A 19,954-nucleotide genomic window follows, 5' to 3' on the forward strand; every position below is an offset into this window, starting at 1 on the left:
TTGTTTATTCCTTTTCTTTTAATCATTTGGTCACTCACTTGTGTCATCCATGCATTGAAGTAAATCCTATCTCTTCCTGACAAGGCTGTGAGCCTGCTCCCAGAGGTAAAACATGAGTTTTTAATCACTTCATGCTTTGGACACCTCTCTGCCGGATGCCATGTGGAGGCAAGGCAGCCCATGGGGAGGCCACAGGAGGGAAGTGGAAAGATAGCAGCTGATGGCTGGGGCCACTGTGGCTGGTGTTCACAGGACAGGGCAGCCAGGCCAGGCAGTTATGCAAGACTGGAAAGAGCAGTGGGGGGAAAGGAAGGAAGTGCTGAGGGCCACAGTCCTCGCACCCAGAAGGAGGTCTTGCTTGCAGCATGACCCGCCGGCGACTTCCTCTGCCTTTCCGCTCACCAGGCCCATGAGCAATGCTGGGAGTCTGGTGTCCGTGCAGGGACCTCGAGGACGCAGCATGTGGGACAGGGAAGGCCAGAGACAAGCTGTGTCCATCAGGGAGGAGGAATCCATGGACAGCCGCTCAGCAGTGAGCCCAGTGCTGTGCTGCCAGGGGCCGCCCTCCCGACAGGAAGCTGAGTGAGGACAGGACCCATCATATGACCCCACTCCAACCATTCTTTGTCTTCAACTTTTTGTTGAAGCAAAACAGAGCCATGGAACAGATCTGTCTACCAATCTTCTGGGCCTGGAGCGAGATTAATTTTCAAAAGTGAGCACTCTTGTGGAACTAGCACCCTTATCAAAAGAAGGCCCATCCCCTGCCACCTGCGGCTCCCCTGCAGTCACTACTGGCCTCCCACCGCCGCCCCAGGTCACCCTGGCTTCCGACACCATAGACTGACTTGGGCAGTTTTGAATGCTCTGCAGAAGGTGTGCTTTGCATCTGCCTTCTCCCGACCACATTGTGTCTGGAAGGTTTCTCTTTGTGTGTAGCTGTCCCTTTTCATTGCTGAGTAGTGTACCTTCTGTGTGGGAAGATCCTAAATACGTAAATAGAAATGACCAGAGAAAGGACTTACAAGGCTGGTCATACCCAGTGATGAGACAAGTAAAGAGTTAACAGGAGCAGACCTGTGAGCTGGCAGGATGGGACAGGCAAAGAGTTAACAGGAGTGAGCTTGTGGGCTAACAGGAACAGCTAAACATTAACCACTTGGCTCTCACTCCCCTGGTTAGCACTGCACCTGCAAGCTGACAAGCACCCTACATCCTTGGAAAAATATGAAACCCAAGCACTGCAAGTTTAGTACCTATGTTTTCTTCTATGCAGTTTATTGTTTCAGGTTTTATGTTTAGGTCTTTGATCCATTTTGAGTTAATTTTGGCACATGGTGACAGATAGCATTGGTTTCATTCTTTTGCACGTGGCTATCCAATTCTCCCAGCACCATTTATTGAAGAGGCTGTCTTTTCTCCATTGTATGTTTTTGGCTCCTTTGGTGAAAAATTACCTGCCCATATTTCTGTGGCTTTATTTCTGGGTTTTCAATTCTTTTCCCCTTTTTACTTTCAATAAATATTTTCTTAGTCTTGTAGAGTCTCGTAAATTCATTTACATTCTGCGAATGACCAGGGGTTAATTCTATGCCAAAACACCCAGGGCTGGTGACCTCCAGGTGGGGTGGGAGGGGCAGCAGTGATTGAAGGGGCGCTGCCAAGCAAATCATTCTGAATCAGATGCCAACCCTTGCCCCTAGTAGTTCAGGGGGACCCACGGCTCTGAGTGCCTTTGCCATGTCTCTCAATCTTGCAATCTGCCCATCTGAACTACAAACTGGCCCCGCCCACCCGAGCCTGCAGCCTGACTGTCTGGGTCTGAGACACCTGCTGTGTGACCTTGGACCAGCTCTATAACCTCTGAGCCTCCCAGGCCTGCATCTGCCTGGCCCTAGGGCTCCAGGCTTTAGTGAGAGAGGCCCAGCCTCTCTTCCAGCATGCTGCTTCCCTCTTCAACTGTCCCTCCCAAATCCCCTTCTGGGCAGATATAGTGATCCCATTTCACTCAGGAGGAAACAGAGTCAGCTCTGATTCATTCTTTGATCAGGTCAGAAAGTCTGTCGCAGCTGCCCTGGCCCTCAGGCAGGCTGACACACCGCGGATGTGCACCTAACGCTTGCACACACTCCCACGGGGGCCTTGCGTTCACTCGGTGAACCCTGCAGTCACTATGCGAACATTTATGGAGGGCCCACTGGGTGACCAAACAGGCCAAGCCCGTGCTCTTAAACGGGCTCACACTCTGGTAAGGAGAGACATTAAAAAAATAAAATAGGTACTATGCCAGTTATGATACCTGCTCTGAATAAAAAACAGAAAAGGGGCACGGGGAGGCACAACGTTTCGCTATGTTATGTGTGGTTATCATGGAAGGCTTCTCAGGGGAGGTGCCATTTGAGCAGAAACCTGGAGAAAGTGAGGGAGGAAGTTGGGGATCTGTGGGAGAAGATGGCCTAAGTGGAGCCAGACGCCAAAGGCCCTGAGGTGGGGCAGCAGAGAGGCCAGTGGTGGGAGAGGGAGCCATGAGGCGAGGGGTGACAGATGGGCCTTGTAGGCCACGGGGAGGACGAGGGTAAGCACGTCCTCGCACACATGTGTGCCTGCGGCTGCCCACACGCACGCTGTGGATGCCTAGTGAGTCCCAGAAACTGAAAGAAGGAAGCCCTTTCTGGGCCCTTCTGACCCCTCCTGCGCCCAGCCCGGCCGCAACAGCAGTGACTTCCTCTTCCTAGCCCTTTTAAGGCCCAGCTGGGAGCTCCCAGAGAAGTGAAGCCGCGCACAGCCCCACCATGGGGGACACCTTCATCCGCCACATCGCCCTCCTGGGCTTTGAGAAACGCTTCGTCCCCAGCCAGCACTACGTGAGTAGCGGAGCGGCCTGCCAGCGCGGGCGCCACACGACGCCGTTCTCTCGCCGCCCCCAGGACCTCCGCCTGAGACACGGTCTCCCTGGACGGCTGATCGTGGAGGGGCGGGATCGTGGGCAAATGGTTCCCGGTCTCTGGGCCTCAGTCGGCCGATCCAGTGGGTGCGCAGTAGGTGCGCGCCCCCGCGCCCGGGCCCGCCAGCCACCTCGCGCCCCAGCCAGGAGCCCCTCTGCGCGCCCTGGGCCCTTCCCCGCAGGCAGCCAGCCCTCACGTGCAGGGCGCGCTCCTCCGGTAGCACCCCGACCACCCCAGCTCCCAGGGAGCGGTCCTCCCGGAGCGCGGGCGGGCGGCGGGCTCTCTGTTCCCGCAGCTGCCCGTTGGGTCAGTTACGTGAGAGTCGTATCCCCTCCAGTAGGGTGCCACCCCACGGGGCCAAAAAAGTCCGCCACCTGCACATGGGGGGCTGGGGAACTGTCTGCCCAGACATAGCCACCCCACCATATATTTCTCTCTCTCTCTCTTTCTCTCCGCCCCCCACCCCTTTTTCTCTCTGAATATAAATTTTCTGAAACATTGGAGAGTAAGTTGGAGGCATTGTGTGTCTTAATCTCTAAATACTTTGGTGCGTATTTCTTAAAATCAAGGACATTCTCTTACATAACCACAATGTGAATGTGTCAAAATCAGTAAAGTAACATTGATAAAACACTGTTACCCAACCCAGACTTTATGCAGATCTCACCCGCCGTCCTCCCTGTCCTCTGCAGTAAGAGCTTTTCAGGTCCAGGGTCCAATTCCAGATCACTTGTTGCATTCCGTTGTCTTGTCTCTTCAGCCTTCCTTCATCCACATCAACCTTAATGAGTCTTTCTTTGTCCTTCTCAAGTTTGACATTTTGAAGAGATGGGGCCAGTTATTTTGTAGAACGTCCCTCGATTTGGATGTGTCTGCGACTTCCTTAGATGCAGGTTGTGCATGGGTGGCAGGAACACCCCAGAAAGTGACACCGCGTTCTTCTCACTGAGCCTATCAGGTGGCAGGCGACGCGCACCGTATGCTGGGCATGACCTCCGAGTTTCTTTACTGTAAAGTTACTATTTTCACCTTTCTAATTTACCACCAACCTGTGGGGAGATTATTTGAAGCTCTGTGAATATCCTGTTCCTTACAGTACATTGATGGCTCTTGCCTGAATCAAATTACTATAATGATTGCCAAATAGTGATTTTTAAACTCTATCATTCCTTCTGCATTTATTAGTTAACATTTCGCCATAAGGGTCTTTCCTTCCCATTTATTTATTTATTTATTTATTTATTTATTTATTTATTTATTTCTGTAGATATGGATTCTGATTTTATTCAATGGGTGCTAATCCATTACTATCATTACTTATTTTGATGCTCAGATTGTCCCAGGTTTGGCCAATGGGAGCTCCTTCAAGCTGCCTTCTGTGCCTGTCATTCTTTGAGTACTTTCTTACTTCTGGCACAAGATGGCCCAGGCTTACTCTCCCAGCCCCAGCCGTTGACTCAACCATTTCACGAAGGACCCCTGGTTCTTGTTAGTGGGGAGTGATATTAGAACCTGAGATCTGGAAGCTTGGTGTGCTCGTTGCCACGGAGATGTCATTGCTCATGTCCTTTCAGTGGACAGACTGGAGAAAATAGCCGTTGCACATCATTCTTGCCTTTCACCATTTTCTATTTGTAGCTCCTTTCTCTCACTATGAGAAGCCTGGCTCCCAACAAAATCCATATATTTACTCCTTTGCTCAATTCTACAATATACGTAAAGTTGTTTCAGAATTACTACCCTCGCACCACTATCAATACATCTACTAACCTAGTAAGTCAAATTGAAGGTTTTTTTGCAGTTATTTTGGTCCTTTTATCTTTAGACTGAGGAGAGTGAAAGTACTGTAGCTAGAAGTTACTTGGATTCTTTTCCGTTTTTCTTTAACATGGTTGTTACTCATTTGATTCAGTTAAGTTTATTTGTTTCTGTTTGTTTTTAACTTTGAAGTTAAGAAAAAACAAAACCTTGCTGATGTAACCCTTGGCATTTTAATGATGTGTCTTGGTGTGGGTCTGTTTGCGCTCATCTTGTTTGGCTTCTTTCCTGGACCTGGATGTCTGTTTCCTTCACCAGGTTGGGGAAGTTTTTAACCATTATTTCTTTAAATGGGTTCCTGTCCCGTTCTCTCTCTCTTCTCCTTCTGGGGCCCCTGTGATTCAAATGTTAGAATGTCCCAGTGGCCCCTTAAACGATCTTCATTTTTTAAAATTATTTTTTCTTTTTACTGTTTCGATTGGGTGATTTCCACTCCTCATCTTCCAGTTTTCTGATTATTCTGCATCTACTAATCTAGTGTTGATTCCCTCTAGTGTATTCTTCATTTCTGACTGGTTCGCTCTTATAGTTTTTGCCTGTTAAAGTTCTCACTGAGTTCATCTAGTCTTCTCCTGAGTTCATTGGGCAGCCTTCTAACCAGTATTTTGAACTGTTTATCTGAAAGATTGTTTGTCTCTATTTCATTTAGTTCTTTATCTGGGTTTTTGTCCTGATTTTTCGTTTGGAACATGTTTGTCTGTCTGCTCATGTTGGCTGTCTTTCTCTTTCTATGAATTAGGCAAAACAGTAACCTGTCTGGGTCTTGAAGGAGTGGCCTTGTGTAGGATCTACCCCTTTGTAGACTGCATCTGCTGGGTGTCTGGCAGGCCAGCTGGAGCTGGAGCTGGAGCTTGTGGGCCAAAGGGAGCTCCTGGAACAAGCTTCAGAGGGGCCTGGAGCTGTGCTGGAATGGGTACCAGCCAAGGGAAGTTCCGGGGGCGAGCTGCTCCTGGACCGCCGTGGCAGGCCGGTTGGAGTTGTCGCTGGAGCAGGCTCAGGCTTCAGGTAGTCCTGGGGGCAGGCCCTACCGGGGCCTGGAGCTGGAGGGGCATGGTCTGTAGGAAGGCCTGGGGACAAGCCGCACCTGGGCGGGCACTGCAGCTGGGGCAGGTGTGAAGCTGAGGAGAGTCCCTGGGCTGCAGCACTGGGCTGCCCTGGCAGGCCAGCTGGAAGCTGGAGCTGGAGCAGGCCGAGGAGGAGTCCCAGCAGCAAGCGGTGGGCAGCCATGGGCCTGCGATGCACTGGGACAGCTTTGGCCTACGCGGCTAGAGCCCCTGCTCAAGCTGCTGCCCTTGCCATCAAGGGAGAGGGGGAGGGCTGCAAATGGCGCCACTCTGGTGCCTCCAACTCTGGAGAAAGTTCACACAGCTCCTCTCCCACTTGGCAGATGCTCTTAGGCTTGGGTTAGTAAATGGATTTCCCTCCTGTACAGCCTAGGGGTCTTTTAAACAACTGATTTTCCCGCTGTGCCCCAGGGTAGGTGAGTCCACTCTGGCTGCAAGGTGCCCTGGGGTGGGGTGCCCACGGTGCCGTGTTTTCAGCTGTCCTACCTGTTTCTGTGTGGCCTCTTGTTTGTTGTGCAGAAGCTGTTCAGTCAGCCCTGGGTTCCTCTTCAGGTGGAATTGCTCTGTCTGTAGGTGTAAATTCTATGTGCTCCTGGGAGGAGGTGAGTTCAGTGTGTTCCTACACTGCCATCTTGGACGGGAAACCCCTCCTTGTTGATTTAAGTTTATTTTTAAATATATAAAATATTCACACATGATCAGATATCAAAACTTTATAAAAAATATACTCAAAGACTCATTCTTGCTCATCTTTTCTGTATTTCTCTTTGCAAAAATAAGTATATATGTGTATATATATATATATGAATGTTTTCTTATTACTCCTTCTTTACTACACACAGATAACAAACCAGGTGACATATTATATGTGCTTTTTTTCATTTTCCTATAATATCCTGGAGTTCCCTCCAAATTAATTCACTGTCTCTCTTTTTTTCCATCTTCTTTGTAATATATCTTTATAATATTCCATTGTGTGACTATGCCATTGTTTCTTTAAATAACTATTTAGATTGTTTTCAGTAATTTGCAATTACCTAATCATCCTGTATTTGTGAATAAAGTTGAACACCTCTTTGTATGTTTAAGGGTTACATATATATGTGTTTGTAATGAAGTGTCTGTTCATGCCTTTCTTTCATTTTTCTATCAGATTTTTTGTCTTTTTCCCTTCAAAGTTTAAAAAAGTTTCTCATATATATAAATGGAGCATTAACCTTGTATCTGTGATATGTATTACAAATAATTTCTCCTAGTTTATCATTTGTGTTTTGGCTTTGCTTATGGTTTTATGTCCAAAAGTTTGAAAAAAACATAATGTCTTTGAAATAGCAATGTCTTATTGCCTTTTGGTTCTGAGTCAGTTAGAACATCTTCCCACATATCCATGTTTCCTTCTTGTGTGACTGACCAAAGTTGGTGGGTCCTTTGCCTGTCACATACAGAGCGGCCAGATTCTGAAGCAACAGGTTTTCCTCAGAGAAAATCAGGGTTTATTCCTGAGGCAGCTGGATGAGGAGACAGGAAGAAAGCCCAAATCCATCTCCCCAAATAGATTTGAAGCAAATTTAAAGAATAAGGAGAGGGGTAGCCATGCATATTCACTAATTCTAATTCAGGGGGTCTGAATGGATAGTCCTGGAACTAAGCGATCCAAGGTAAGGAATGTGAAAGAGGGCATGACAGAACAAAGTAATTTCAATCTGGCAGAGTTTTAGTCAGTCCTTTTATGTGTCCATATTTGATCTAGGCACAGGATCTTCCTTATTGATGGACCTCTCACTTCTTAAAGGGTTCCAGGTGGCAAACAGCAGCACCTCCATTCCTTGAGTTCCAAGAACCTTGTTCTGTTATGCTCCTGAGGTCAGCTTAGGCTCACAGGCGGCTCACTGCATCTGCTCAAGCCTCTGGGCCCATTTTGATCCAGTTAGGTCTAGCACTGATGTTATCTGCTGAAAAACACTGAAGGAAAAACAAAACAAAACAAACAAAACCTATCGTGATCTGGTTTCAGTGTTAGATCCATCAGGGGCCACCTGGTTTCAGTGTTCAGACCCAGTTTCACTTGCTGTTACATGGTTTTGATTTTTTCATTTAGATCTCTGATCCAATTGGAGTTTATAGTGCTGTGTGGTGTGAGAAACCAATCCAATTTTATCTTTTCCTAAAAGGCTAGAAAGTTGTCCCAACACCAATTATTTATTTATTTATTTATTTATTTATTTATTTATTTATTATTTGGGGAAGGGGAACAGGACTTTATTGGGAAACAGTGTGTACTTCCAGGACTCTTTCCAAAAGTCAAGTTGTTGTCCTTTCAATCTTAGCTGCAGGGGGCAGAGCCCACCATCCCTTGCGGGATTTGGGAATCGAGGACTCGAACCTGGCAACCTTGTGGGTGAGAGCCCGGGCTCCAACCAACTGAACCATCTGGCACTGGCCCATGTGGGAATCAAACCAGCAGCCTTCGGCGGAAGGAGCATGGAGCTCCAACCACTGGCCGGCCCAACACCAGCTGGCCCAACACCAATTTTTTAAAAGTCCACTTTTACTTCTGTGATTTGAGACGCCACTTTTATCATATCCTAAATTTGTACTTGATCTAATATGTACTTGATCTATTTCTAGATTTTCTATTTTGTACCACTGTTTTTTTTAATAGTACCACACTGCTGTTTTTTTAAATTATTGCGATAAAATATACATAATGCAATTTACCATCTTAACCATTTTTAAGTGTAAGCTCAGTAGAATTAAGCACACTCACATTGTTGTGCACCCATCGCGACCATCCATTTCCAGATCTCCATCATCCCAAACTGAAACTCTGTACCTAAACACTAACTCCCCATAAGCCCCACCCACGTCCCTGGTAACCACCATTCCATTTTCTGTCTTTGAATTTGACTGTTTTAGGTATGTCATATTTATGAAATCATACATTTATGCTTTTGTGTCTGCCTTACTTAGCATACTGTTTTCAAGTTTCATCCATATTGTAGCATCTGTCAGAATTTCCTTCCTTTTGAAGGCTGAATAAATTCCATTGTATGTGGAGACCACATTGTGTTTCTCCACTCATCTGCGGATGGACACTTGGGTTACTTCCACCTTTTAGTTATTGTGAGTAATGCTGCTGTGAACACGGGTGTGCAAATATCTCTTCAAGACCCTGTTTCCAATTATTTTAGGTGTGTACCCAGAAATGGAATTGCTGGATTATCTGATATATGTTTAATTTTTTTGAGGAACTGCCATATTGTTTTCCATAGCCACTGCCCCATTTTACATTTCTAATAGCAATGCACAAGTGTTCCCATTTCTCCACATCTTTGACAGCATTTGTTTTTTCTGTTTTCTGTGTTTTTAAATAATAGCTAACCAGTGTGAAGCACACTGTTTTTAATTATAAAGGTTTTATGGTCTGTTTTACTATCTGATAGGGATAGTCTCCCACATACTTCTTTTTTAGGGGTTTCCTAGCTATTATTTTCTCCCCATGCTTATTTATTTACATATTGTCTATGGTTGTTTTTATGCTAAAATGATAGAGTTGGGTTGTAAGGACAAAGACTAGAGAGCCTGCAGAGCCTGAAGTATTTACTTTCTGGCACCAGAATAAGTTTGTTGACCCCCTTGGTCTGAGATCTGAATTAGAATATTCATGTCTAATCATTAATATTAGAATCATGTAGTGTATTATGAAAGCTGCCTGAAGTTCATCATATTCTTTCTTTTAAACAGCTTTATTGACATAATTTACACACCAAATACATCACCCACTTAACGTGCAAGATGATTTTTGGTATATTTACCAAGTTGTCTAACTATCACCACAACCTAATTTTTAGAACATTTTTATCATCCTCAAAGAAACCTTGTATCCATTAGTAACTGTTCTTTTTATTTCCCAAGGTTTTATTTTGAAAATTTTCAAACACAGAGTTACAACAAAGTTGAAAGAATATTACAAACAAAACAAAACAACTCCCCCCAAACCAACCACTCATATACCCGCTATCGAGAGTCTACTATTAACATTTTCCTACACTTGCTTGATCACGTATCTATCTATCCATCTACCAATCTGTCTTAATTTTGGTGCATTTTAAAGCACATTGCAAAACTCAGTACACTTTGCCCTAGTGCTTCAGCGTGCATATCATTAACTAGAGTTTAGTATTTGTTCATAGTTTTTTCTCTTTTAATGTAAAATTTACATGAAATGAAATCTGCAAATCTTAGAGATACGTTTGCTGAGTTTTGATGGTGCATGTCTCCACGTCGCCACAACCCTCATCAAGATAGAGAGCATTACTACCATCGCTCCAGAACATTCCCTCACACCCCTCATTCCTCCCCTATCCCCCATAGGCAACCACTGTTCTGATTTTTTCCCACCTTAAGTTAGTTGCACTTTCTGTAGAATGTCATGGATATGGAATCATACACTGTATGGCCTTTGGTGTTTGACTTCTTTCATTAATGCTTTTGAGATTCATCCATGTTGTTGGATATAACAGCACTTTGTTCCTTTTCGTGGCTGAGTAGTATTCTCCTAGCTATTTTGCAGGTTTATTTTTCTTTACTGAGTTCTTTTTTTAAAACAAAAATAATAATGGCTTTATTGAGATATAATTCTCATACCTTACAGTTCACCTATGTAAGTGTACAATTCAGTGGTGTTTAGAATATTCAGAGTTCTACAATCAATTTTAGAAGATTTCATCAGTCGAAAAGAGACCCTGTACCACTAATGATTATTCCTCATTCCCCATCCCAACTCCAACCCCAGTTCCTGGTAACCACTAATCTCCTTTCTGTCTCTACAGACTTGTCTATACTGGACATTTCACATAAACGGAACCATACAATACTTTACTGAGTTCTTGTCTGAGCCTAGCCCTTTCTGTATCTTATCTCCTGTAACTCTCATACTAGCCCTAGGGTGAGGTCCTACTTCTATCTCCAACTGAGGAATTTGAATTAATATGAGAGAAGCCAATTATCTTGCCTTGGGTCCAAAAGCTGGAGAGTGACCACTCTGGGTCCATTAAGTTCGCGCCATTTCCATGGCCCAGGTTGCCCCAAAAAAGTGCTCTCCGCCCCCCCCCCCCCAGTCCTTCAGGCTTCCACCAGGCGTGGGGGGCTGCCCAGGTGCATGGCAAGGCCCCCTTGGAAACTAATGAGGTCCTCTCTCCCTGGCTGCCCCCCAGGTGTACATGTTCCTGGTGAAGTGGCAGGACCTGTCTGAGAAGGTGGTCTACCGGCGGTTCACCGAGATCTATGAGTTTCACGTGAGTGCCCAGTGGGGTGGGGGTCAGGGAGGGGACGCCACACCCAGTTCTGCCTTTTGGGGAGGAGAGTGCCCCAGGGGCTGTCTGGGAGCTGAGGCACCTGGAGTCTCCCCCCACCAGCCGACAGTTAAGGGGGCATTTTTAACTTTAAAAATCATTTTACTTAATGTATTTTTTATTGTGGTAAAATATGCATAATGTAAATTTACCATTTTAAGTGTGTAACTCAGTGACATTAAGTACATTCACAAGGTCATGTGATGCTCACCGCCGCCCGCCTCTGAAGCATGTTCACCTTCTCACAGAAACTCTGTCCATTCAACGCCAACTCAAAGGGGCGTTCCTTAGGGACACACTTGTTCTGTCCCCGCAGGGGCAGCCGAGCCAGTGTCACCACCATGGTCATCCTAGGAGCTTGATGGTCACTGGCCTGATGAGGGCCGCTGGTGGATCAGAAGGAGGGTTGACAATCCTGACACCCAATAAATCAGGTCCTTTCCTTTGTGGGTGCCTGCTGTCACCAAGGTTGACATGAGCAAATCCTGCAGGCCCTAAAATCCCATAGGGTCCCCACACCAGCGACTGATTAGAGAATTGAGGGTGGTCACTGGTGGGGGGATCAGGGGGGTCGTGGTGTGTAGAGCTTGGCTGTTGATTCCAGGGTCAGGTGGATGGAGGGTCCACAAAAGCCAAATGGGCCCTCCTTAACCAGGGAGGGCATCTTGGACTGTGAGACTTCCTGAGTTTCTCTTGTGTGAGAAATTTAAAGCGAAATGCAGATAAATGCAAAGAAGAGTCTAACCAGCCCTGCACACCCAACACCTGGGATCACAGCTGATGTCACTGGGCCATTTGCTACAAGTGCTTTTTAAGGGAAATAAAACATTACAAAAGAAGTGGAAATCTCCCTTCACCTCACACCCTGTCCCAGCTTCTACCCTGGGCGACTGCACACACACACACACACACACACACACACACACGCACGAACAATATGCACTAGTGTTACGTGTGCATTTTACGTGGTCTATATAAAAGCCATCAGTGTGCCACTGGCTTCCTTCTCTGTCTTATTACCGTCACTAGGCTACGTTTCTGAGACCTGTCCTTGCTGATAGGTGTGTGGCTCCTTCTCACCACTTTAAACTATTCTGGGTTATTCCATTGTAGGATTAGCCCGTTTTATCAATTGGTGGACTCATTCATTCAACAACTATTTATTGAGCACCAATTAAGTACCAGGCACGTTCTATTTGGTGAGCAGGAAACAATGCTGAAGGTGATGAGGACACAGACAACAGATACAAATCCTTGCCCGCCCTTGTAGACCTTACGTTCTAGTGGAGGAGTCAGGATAATAGACCAAAAAAAAGTAATTGATAGATGTGTTACGTGGTCATTAGAACTATGGAGAAAAATAAAGCAGCGGAGGGAGGAGAGGACTGAGTGAGGATGGGCAACTGTCAGGGAGACGCCTTCACTGACGGGGTGATATCTGAGCAAAGATTTGAAGAAAGGGAAAGAGAAAGCGACATGTGGGGGAGGAATGGGAGAAGCAAGTGCAAAGGCTCTGAGGCAGCAGCAGGCCTGCCATGGTGAAGGGTGGCTAGAGCAGAGGGAACAGGGAGAGTCGCGGTGGAGGGTGAGTGAGATGGCAGAGGCATGTTTTGTGGGGCCTTGCAGACCAACGTGAGGCCTTTGGCTTCCACTCGGAGAGAGTCGAGAGGCAGGGAGGGTTCTGAGCAGACGAAGGACAGAATCCAACTGAGGTTTTAAGAGCATCCCTCTGGGTGCTGGATTGAGGACAGGAAATAGTGGAAGGGGGAGCGCCAGAAAAAGGTTGTAAAATCCAGGCCTTGTGGAAGCTCAGACCCGGATGGTGGCAGTGGGGGTACTGAGAAGGGTCAGGTTATGGGAGGTATTGGCAGGAGAACCAAAAGGATTTGCTGGTGGCTTAGATGTGAGGTGGGAGAGAAAGAAAGGAATCACGGATTCCACCATAAGTTTCTATCCCAAGCAATTAGAAGGATATTTAGGTCATTCCCAATTTTGTGTTTTTACGGTGTTGTAATAAAGAATATTCTTTCATGTCTCCTTTCCTGTCTAGAAAACCTTAAAGGAACTGTTTCCTATCGAGGCAGGAGACATCAGCTCAGAGAGCAGGATCATCCCCCACCTGCCAGGTGAGAGGCTGCATCACCTGGGCCAGGTCACCTGGCCTGGCTCCCCACACTTGCCCCCCACGCTGTCCCCTTCACCCCCACTCCTTCTTGGACTTGACCTGGAGAATGTGCTCACTGGTGCTTTGGTGCCCCTCCCCGGTCCCGTCAGCGCCGCGGTGGTTTGACGGGCAGCGGGCAGCCGAGAGCCGCCAGGGCACGCTCACCGAGTACTGCAATGCACTCATGGGCCTGCCGGTCAAGATCTCCCGCTGCCCGCACGTCCTGGACTTCTTCAAGGTGCGGCCAGACGACCTCAAGCTCCCCACGGACAGCCAGTGAGTGGCCCCCTCCTCCCGCTCCCAGGCAGGCAGGAGAGGAAATGGGCTGGGGAGGCGGGCGGGGGGCGGGGCTTTCCCCTTGTTACAGATGAGACTGAAGCTCAGAGGCGGGAAACAAGGATTCCAACGCGGCCCATATGACCTAGAACCACCCGGCATCCTTCCAAGTCTCCACCTGGACCCCTCTGAGCCTCATGGTGCCAGGGAAGGCACTCTAGGCAGGCGCTCCGAAAGCCTTCTGAAAGCAGTTTGCCCATGTGTGATGGGGTGGTGAGGGCCAGTGCAGGCCTGGGTGCCGTGCAGAGTGTAGAGAGCACTGACAGACAGTGAAGTGCGAGTCCCCAAGAGGGTGTGGAGGTCGGCGGCCCCTGTTGACTGCTGAGCACATCTCAGGCCCCTGACTCCCTTTTGTCACCTCATTCTCTGCCTGTCCCTGCCCCATGGGTCTGCTGTCCTCAGGGCCCTGTGTGGAAGACATCTGAGAGGCTGAGTGAGATCTCAGGGGCGCGGCCTGAGACACTCACTCTCTGTCCCTCTCTGGTCACTGAGTGTGGGGGAGACCTGAAGACAGGGCTTCTATAGGCACAGCATCACCCAGCCAGTCCTTATTGACCCCTGAACGCACTCCTGCTGCAGGGAAGGGCAGCTCCCATTGGCTAGGGTGGCGGGGTGCCCACTCCCCGTTGGCTGCTCTTTCCAGGCACCAGAAGAAGGGAGCTGGCCCAGGAGCTGACAGGAGCCTTGCCCAGGCCCACTGCTTCACTCTATCCAGCTGGGGGAGGAGGCCCTTGCTCTCTTCAACAGCTGGCACCTTCTCATTGGGGTCTGCAGGAGGCATAGCCCCTTCTCGGGCTGGCTGAGCTGCCGCCCTGTCACCCCCAATTCCCTTTCCTTGCTAGTGGCCCCCATTTCCCACACTCCTTTTCCTGCGGGGAGTCCTTCTGTAGGTCCACTAGGAGTGTCCCGTTCCCCAGTGGGAAGCCGAGCATCTAACCCAAACTTCTCTCCTGCAGGGTGAAAAAGCCGGAGACATACCTGGTGCCTAAAGATGGCAAGAGTAACGCTGCGGGTGAGAGCCAGGGGCAGCCAGTGCTGGTCACCCTAAGGGACTGTGACGTGATCAGGGACCCGAGCACGGGGTGTGCGGGGTGTTGGTGGCCATACTAAAGAGTTGGGATCTTTGAGTGTCACTGGACAGTGAAGGGAACTCCTAGGAGATGAAGGCACTTCCCTGGTCTCCACGGCTGCAGAGCCCAACACAGACCCTGGAGGCTGCTGTGACTCACTGAACAAACAGGTTTAGGGGCAGCGGTGGCCTTCAGGGGTGCCACAGGGGCACGGCAGTATCTCATCTTTATTGCACAATAACTGTTCATAATACTACCTAACACTTACCAAGCGCTTACTCTGTGCCAGGCACTATGTTAAATGTTTTCCATGTATTAACTCACATAATCATCTTTATAACAATATGAAATAGGTACTATTGTGCTATGATCCCCATTTTACAGCTGGACACATTGAGGTTTGATTTAAGCTGAGACTCTCACCAAGGGTCACATGGCTACTAAATGTGGAGCAGGATTTCAACCAGTCAGTGGGATGCCCAGGAGAGTACTCTGGATCGCTCAAAGTGTGGTCCAGGGACCAGCAGTATCTTAGCCAGCTTGGGCTTCCATAACAAATACCACAGGCTGGGCGGCTTAAACAACAGACATTTATTTCTCACATTCTAGAGGCTGGGAGTCTGAGATCAAGGTGTGGCAGGGCTGCTTTCTGCCGAGGCCTCTCATCTTGATTTACAGATGCTGCCTTCTTGCTGTGTCCTCACTTGGCCTTTCCTCTGTGCACACACAGCCCTGGTGTCTCTCCCTCTTCTTATAAGGACCCCAGTCCTGGTGGATCAGGCCCCACCCTTATGACCTCATTTAACCTTAATCATCTCCTTAAATGCTCTATCTCACAAGACAGTCAGATTCTAAGGTACTGAGTGTTAGGGCTTCAATGTATGAATTCTGGGGGGTGGGGGTGGGGAGGGATACAATTCAGCCCATAATACACAGCAGCAGTAGCATCACCTGGGGACTGGTTGGAAATGCAGATACTTGGGTCCCACCGATAGAATTAGAACCTCGTTTCTGCATGATTTCCTGGGTGATTTGTGTGCACATTGATTAATATTGAGGAGGCCTGCTCGCTAACCCCTTCAAATGAGAAAGAGAATGTGTGACACTAGGCGCTCACTAAACGCACGGCTGCAAAGACTAGCTTGTCTCTGCTGCTTTCCAGCTTGCAGTCCATCTGTGGCTGGGTGGGGTCGGGATGCCACTGCCAGTTCCGGTGGCCCCACAGGGGACCACAGGGTGGCGGCCCATTCCCGCAGTCCACTTACCCTGCCCTCCCTCTGCCCAGACATCACGGGCCCCATCATCCTGCAGACATACCGGGCCGTTGCTGACTACGAGAAGAGCTCGCGCACGGAGATGACTCTGGCCACAGGCGACGTGGTGGACGTCGTGGAGAAGAGCGAGAGTGGTTAGCCTCCTGCCCTGCCAGGACCTTCCTTCCTTGCTGCCTGGCTCACGGCCACAAGCCCCCACCAAGGCTCTGTCCCTCAGGCGGCTGGCCCAGTGGGGCCCTGACTGTCCTCCCACATTGTGGGTCACCCTGTGTCTGAGCATGTACCCCGGGGTGGCTGCGTGTATTTGCACGTAATTGCCTGCTTCACTGCGCATGTCTGGGGGTCCTATTCGGGTGGGCAGGCCAACTCTTCATCATGTGTGTGAAGTGGGTTCCGAACTGTGATTCTGTGACTGTGTTTGTGGGTGTATGTGACTTTGGTGTGGAGTGGAGTGAAGACGACATTTCCGAATCCGAGTGTCGGATGTCTGTGGGTCTGTGTCCCAGTGCCCTCACCACCCTGATGGTTGAGGGAGGCTGCCAGGCCCGACCTGACTTGTCGCCCCACACCCCTGACACAGGTTGGTGGTTCTGTCAAATGAAGACAAAGCGCGGCTGGGTCCCGGCGTCCTACTTGGAGCCCCTGGACAGTCCTGACGAGGTGGAGGACCCAGAACCCAACTATGCAGGTGTGCTCCGCCCTCCATGGCTGTAGAGGTGTGGGGGGAAGGGTCGGAGGGGCCCAGGGATATTGAAAAGCCTCAAGTTAGACATGACGGGGGCTTGGCAGAGGCGTGTCAGGGCTGACTGACTGGCTTGGGGGCCCTGGTAGGAGGTGGTGCCCTTGGTCAGGGCAGGGCACCAGGAGGTAGGATAGAGGTGGGGAGTGATGAGGTCAGCCTGGGGCCAGGTCCAGTAGAAAGCTGAATGGTTAGCAGACCTGAGGCTCAAGAAGGAGGGCTGCCTGGAGGAGGGAGCATCATCACTGATTAGAAACGGAAAACTGGCAGCCTCCAGGTTGGTTGGGGTCCTTGTGGAGTTTGAAAAAATTAGAATTGGTTACCCATATTTTAAAATGGGGAGGTTTCACAATTTTATGTGGATTTATGGCTCCTCTTTAAAAACTGGAAAGGTGTGTTCAGCCCCACATGCCAACAGTTGGCTGGACTCGAGTGGCTCAGGTGCCACAGAGACGGGTGCTACACTGCCACATTTCCCACCCAGCCACTCCTTTATTTAGGTGCCTGACCCGGTCTCTGCAGCCATGGGAGCTTCTGGCGGCTAGTGTGGATGGTGGTGGGTGGGAGTGGGCAAATTCCCCTGGGTTAAATGGGTAAAGGGCAGAACTCCAGGGTGCCCCCACAATTGGCTGGGAGGAACCTGCAGAAAGGAACCAAGAAGGACCAGCTAGAGGAAGCCCCAGGCCCGGAGGAGAGGAGGGGTGGCAAGACTCGTGCTGGGCAGACCCTCACACAATGCCCCTCCCCCCACCTCGGACCAGGTGAGCCCTATGTCACCATCAAAACCTACACTGCCATATTGGAGGACGAGGTGTCCTTGAAGCAGGGTGAAACCATTGAGGTCATTCATAAGCTCCTGGACGGCTGGTGGGTCATCAGGTAGGAGAGCACCCCTCCTCACCTCTTGGATTCAGTGTCCTTGTCAGAGTGGGTACATTTTTCCTTTGTGACTTGGGGTCACTTCCCCTGACCAGTCCATCTATTCCTTCTCCAGCAATGCAACTAATTGTTGTGTTAACTATGTTTGATAACTTGTAGAACAGACCCGTCATCCCTTATTCTTTTAAATCTTTCATTGCAATTCCCCTCTGTTTATTCCTCCAAATGAATTTAGGAATACTAATTCCGCCCCTTCGTCGTCCCCCAGTTTTGGGGAAAGTAGAATCCCAGGGATTGTAGAGCCGTTTACCTGGAGCCACCAGGCCTCCCCAGGTCCTTGCACATGCTTTCAGAGTCTTGGGTCACAGGGCCAGCCCATGACCCAAGCAAACTTGTGGCCGCAACACCTATCCTCAGCATGGCCCTGGGCTGGAGGCTTTGAGACAGTTTCTCAGCCTTTTAGATTGACACTCAGTTAATCCCCGTCATGCACCCCTGAAAATATTCTTGTGATTCTCCCACCAGGCAAGAAGAATCAGTTTTACTGAATGAAGTTTGTATTATGCAACATTTTTGTTCACTCCCAGATATAATAGTGAGAATGAAAAACTTCAACAAATGATGTTGGAACAAATGATATTCCTTATGGAGATCCATAAGGAAAAAAAAAAATCTAGACCCCTACCTCACACCATACACATTTATTTGGGATGGATCACAGGTTTTACCAAGCACAAAACCAAAAACTAAAAAGCTTTTGGGAGAAAGCATAGATCTTGGTGATGTGAAGTTGGGCAAAGATTTCTTAGGCCACACAAGGCAATCACCATAAAAGAAAAACGGACAAATATAATACTGCAGATGTTGTACAGCAAACACGTCTCTGGAGGAGATCTGGCTCTGCTAATTTCCTTGCCTTCCCAGCTGTGAAGCTGGGAGGGCCTGTGTGTTGCACTGACGAGGAAACTGAGGCCCAGAGGGGCAGGGTCTGGTGTTGGCCATCCCAGGTGTCTGCAACCTCCCAGCTGCCTTGACCCCGGTCAAGGGAGCCCTGATCTCCCCACTGCGCCCTGATCTCCCCACTGCCGGGGCTTCTGTCGCTGTTGCAGGAAAGAAGATGTCACAGGCTACTTCCCGTCCATGTACCTGCAGAAGGCAGGGGAGGACATAGCCCAGGCCCAACGCCAGATCAAGAGCCGAGGGGCACCACCCCGCAGGTGAGCGAATCCTTGGGGATGGGGGACTGGGCGGGGCTGAGGAGGGTGTACCACGGGTTCCCTCTGTCAGTCCTGGATTGGCAGGGCTGGGGCAGGGGAGACAGGGCCGGGGCTCCGAGCCTGGCTGGGGAGTCAGCACCCTCACCGGATCAAGAGTCTGAGTCTGGACATGCCTACCCCCTGTCCCCCGCCGCGCCATGGCGCTGGCACCCGGGCGGTAGGAAAGCAGGAGTGTGAGGTGGAGGTGAAGGCGCTTGATGCCCTAAGTCCTTGCGGGTGGGTCCCTGTGGTAGTCCGGAGGGCCTCCTGGGTAGGGGCCGGCTGAAGTCTGGCGAGGGGGTGGGAAATGGACCTGGGCTTTGCGGCGCGGCAGGGATCCGCGTCTGTGAAGGACAGCCGCATTCAGGCAGTGCTTCCCCTCTCCCACCTCCCCCTGCCTCTCTCCACTTCCTCGGGCCAGTCGTTGGCCCCCAGGGGTGGCCATGCGAGTCTCGGCGGGCAGGGACGCGGCTGCGCGGGGGCAGCGGGGATACCCGGGTGATGACCCAAGTCCCCGCCCCTCCCGGCTGTGCCCAGGTCGTCCATCAGCAATGCGCACAGCATCCACCAGCGATCACGGAAGCGCATCAGCCAGGACACCTATCGGCGCAATAGCGTCCGCTTTTTGCAGCAGCGCCGCCGCCAGACGCGGTCGGAGCAGCAGGGTGCAAGGAGCCCGCTGAGTGAGTGCGGGGCGGGGCCTGGGGGCAGGGCGGGGCCAAGAGGGTGATTAGAGGCGGGGCCTCTCACTGGGCCGCGCCGTCTGCCAGCAGAGGAGCAGCCGCAGACCGAGCGCCCGAAGCCGCAGCCGGCAGTGCCCCCACGGCCCAGCGCAGACCTCATCCTGAACCGCTGCAGCGAGAGCACCAAGCGGAAGCTGGCGTCGGCTGTCTGAGGCCCCGGCACAGACCACAGATGGCGCCCTGGCTCCTGCGCCCCCTCCCGACCGATCCCTGTATATGTGTATAGAACCTGAGGTCTGGACGCCGAGGGCAGTCCCGGGCCCCGCCCCACCTAGCTATACGCCACCCTCAATAAATGTTGCTTGGAGTGGA

General features: G+C 50.0%; 1 protein-coding gene and 1 long non-coding RNA gene across 3 annotated transcripts; both read left to right on the forward strand.

The window, feature by feature from the left end:
• Window positions 1-2,671: 2,671 nt before the first annotated feature.
• Window positions 2,672-19,954, forward strand: NCF1 (neutrophil cytosolic factor 1). 2 transcript variants are annotated; one of them, XM_019754950.3, is made up of 11 exons: window positions 2,672-2,864; window positions 11,044-11,124; window positions 13,232-13,307; window positions 13,456-13,621; window positions 14,638-14,693; window positions 16,037-16,159; window positions 16,606-16,713; window positions 17,526-17,643; window positions 18,753-18,860; window positions 19,437-19,582; window positions 19,670-19,954. In XM_019754950.3, exons 1-11 carry the CDS (start codon window positions 2,793-2,795, stop codon window positions 19,792-19,794), a joined length of 1,179 nt encoding a protein of 392 aa, XP_019610509.3. In that variant the 5' UTR covers window positions 2,672-2,792; the 3' UTR covers window positions 19,795-19,954. The 2 variants fall into 2 exon arrangements, with proteins under 2 accessions (XP_019610509.3, XP_019610510.3); XM_019754951.3 differs by having other exon boundaries at window positions 2,675-2,864; window positions 19,673-19,954.
• On the forward strand, window positions 5,630-8,288 carry LOC109459987 (uncharacterized). The gene is made up of 3 exons (XR_002139466.2): window positions 5,630-5,768; window positions 6,347-6,429; window positions 8,155-8,288. It is a non-coding gene; the product is annotated as an uncharacterized LOC109459987 (long non-coding RNA).

The sequence above is a fragment of the Rhinolophus sinicus genome, chromosome 3 (assembly GCF_057876585.1).
Source record: "Rhinolophus sinicus isolate RSI-liver-muscle chromosome 3, RSI-T2T, whole genome shotgun sequence".
NCBI lineage: Eukaryota > Metazoa > Chordata > Mammalia > Chiroptera > Rhinolophidae > Rhinolophus > Rhinolophus sinicus.

Bases quoted from the DNA above. Each gene is read 5' to 3' on its own strand.
- NCF1 (XM_019754950.3), top strand. From the start codon at position 2,793: ATGGGGGACACCTTCATCCGCCACATCGCCCTCCTGGGCTTTGAGAAA. The intron at 16,160-16,605 runs GTTAGCCTCCTG...CCCCTGACACAG, and splicing joins CGTGGAGAAGAGCGAGAGTG to GTTGGTGGTTCTGTCAAATG. The intron at 18,861-19,436 runs GTGAGCGAATCC...GGCTGTGCCCAG, and splicing joins CGAGGGGCACCACCCCGCAG to GTCGTCCATCAGCAATGCGC.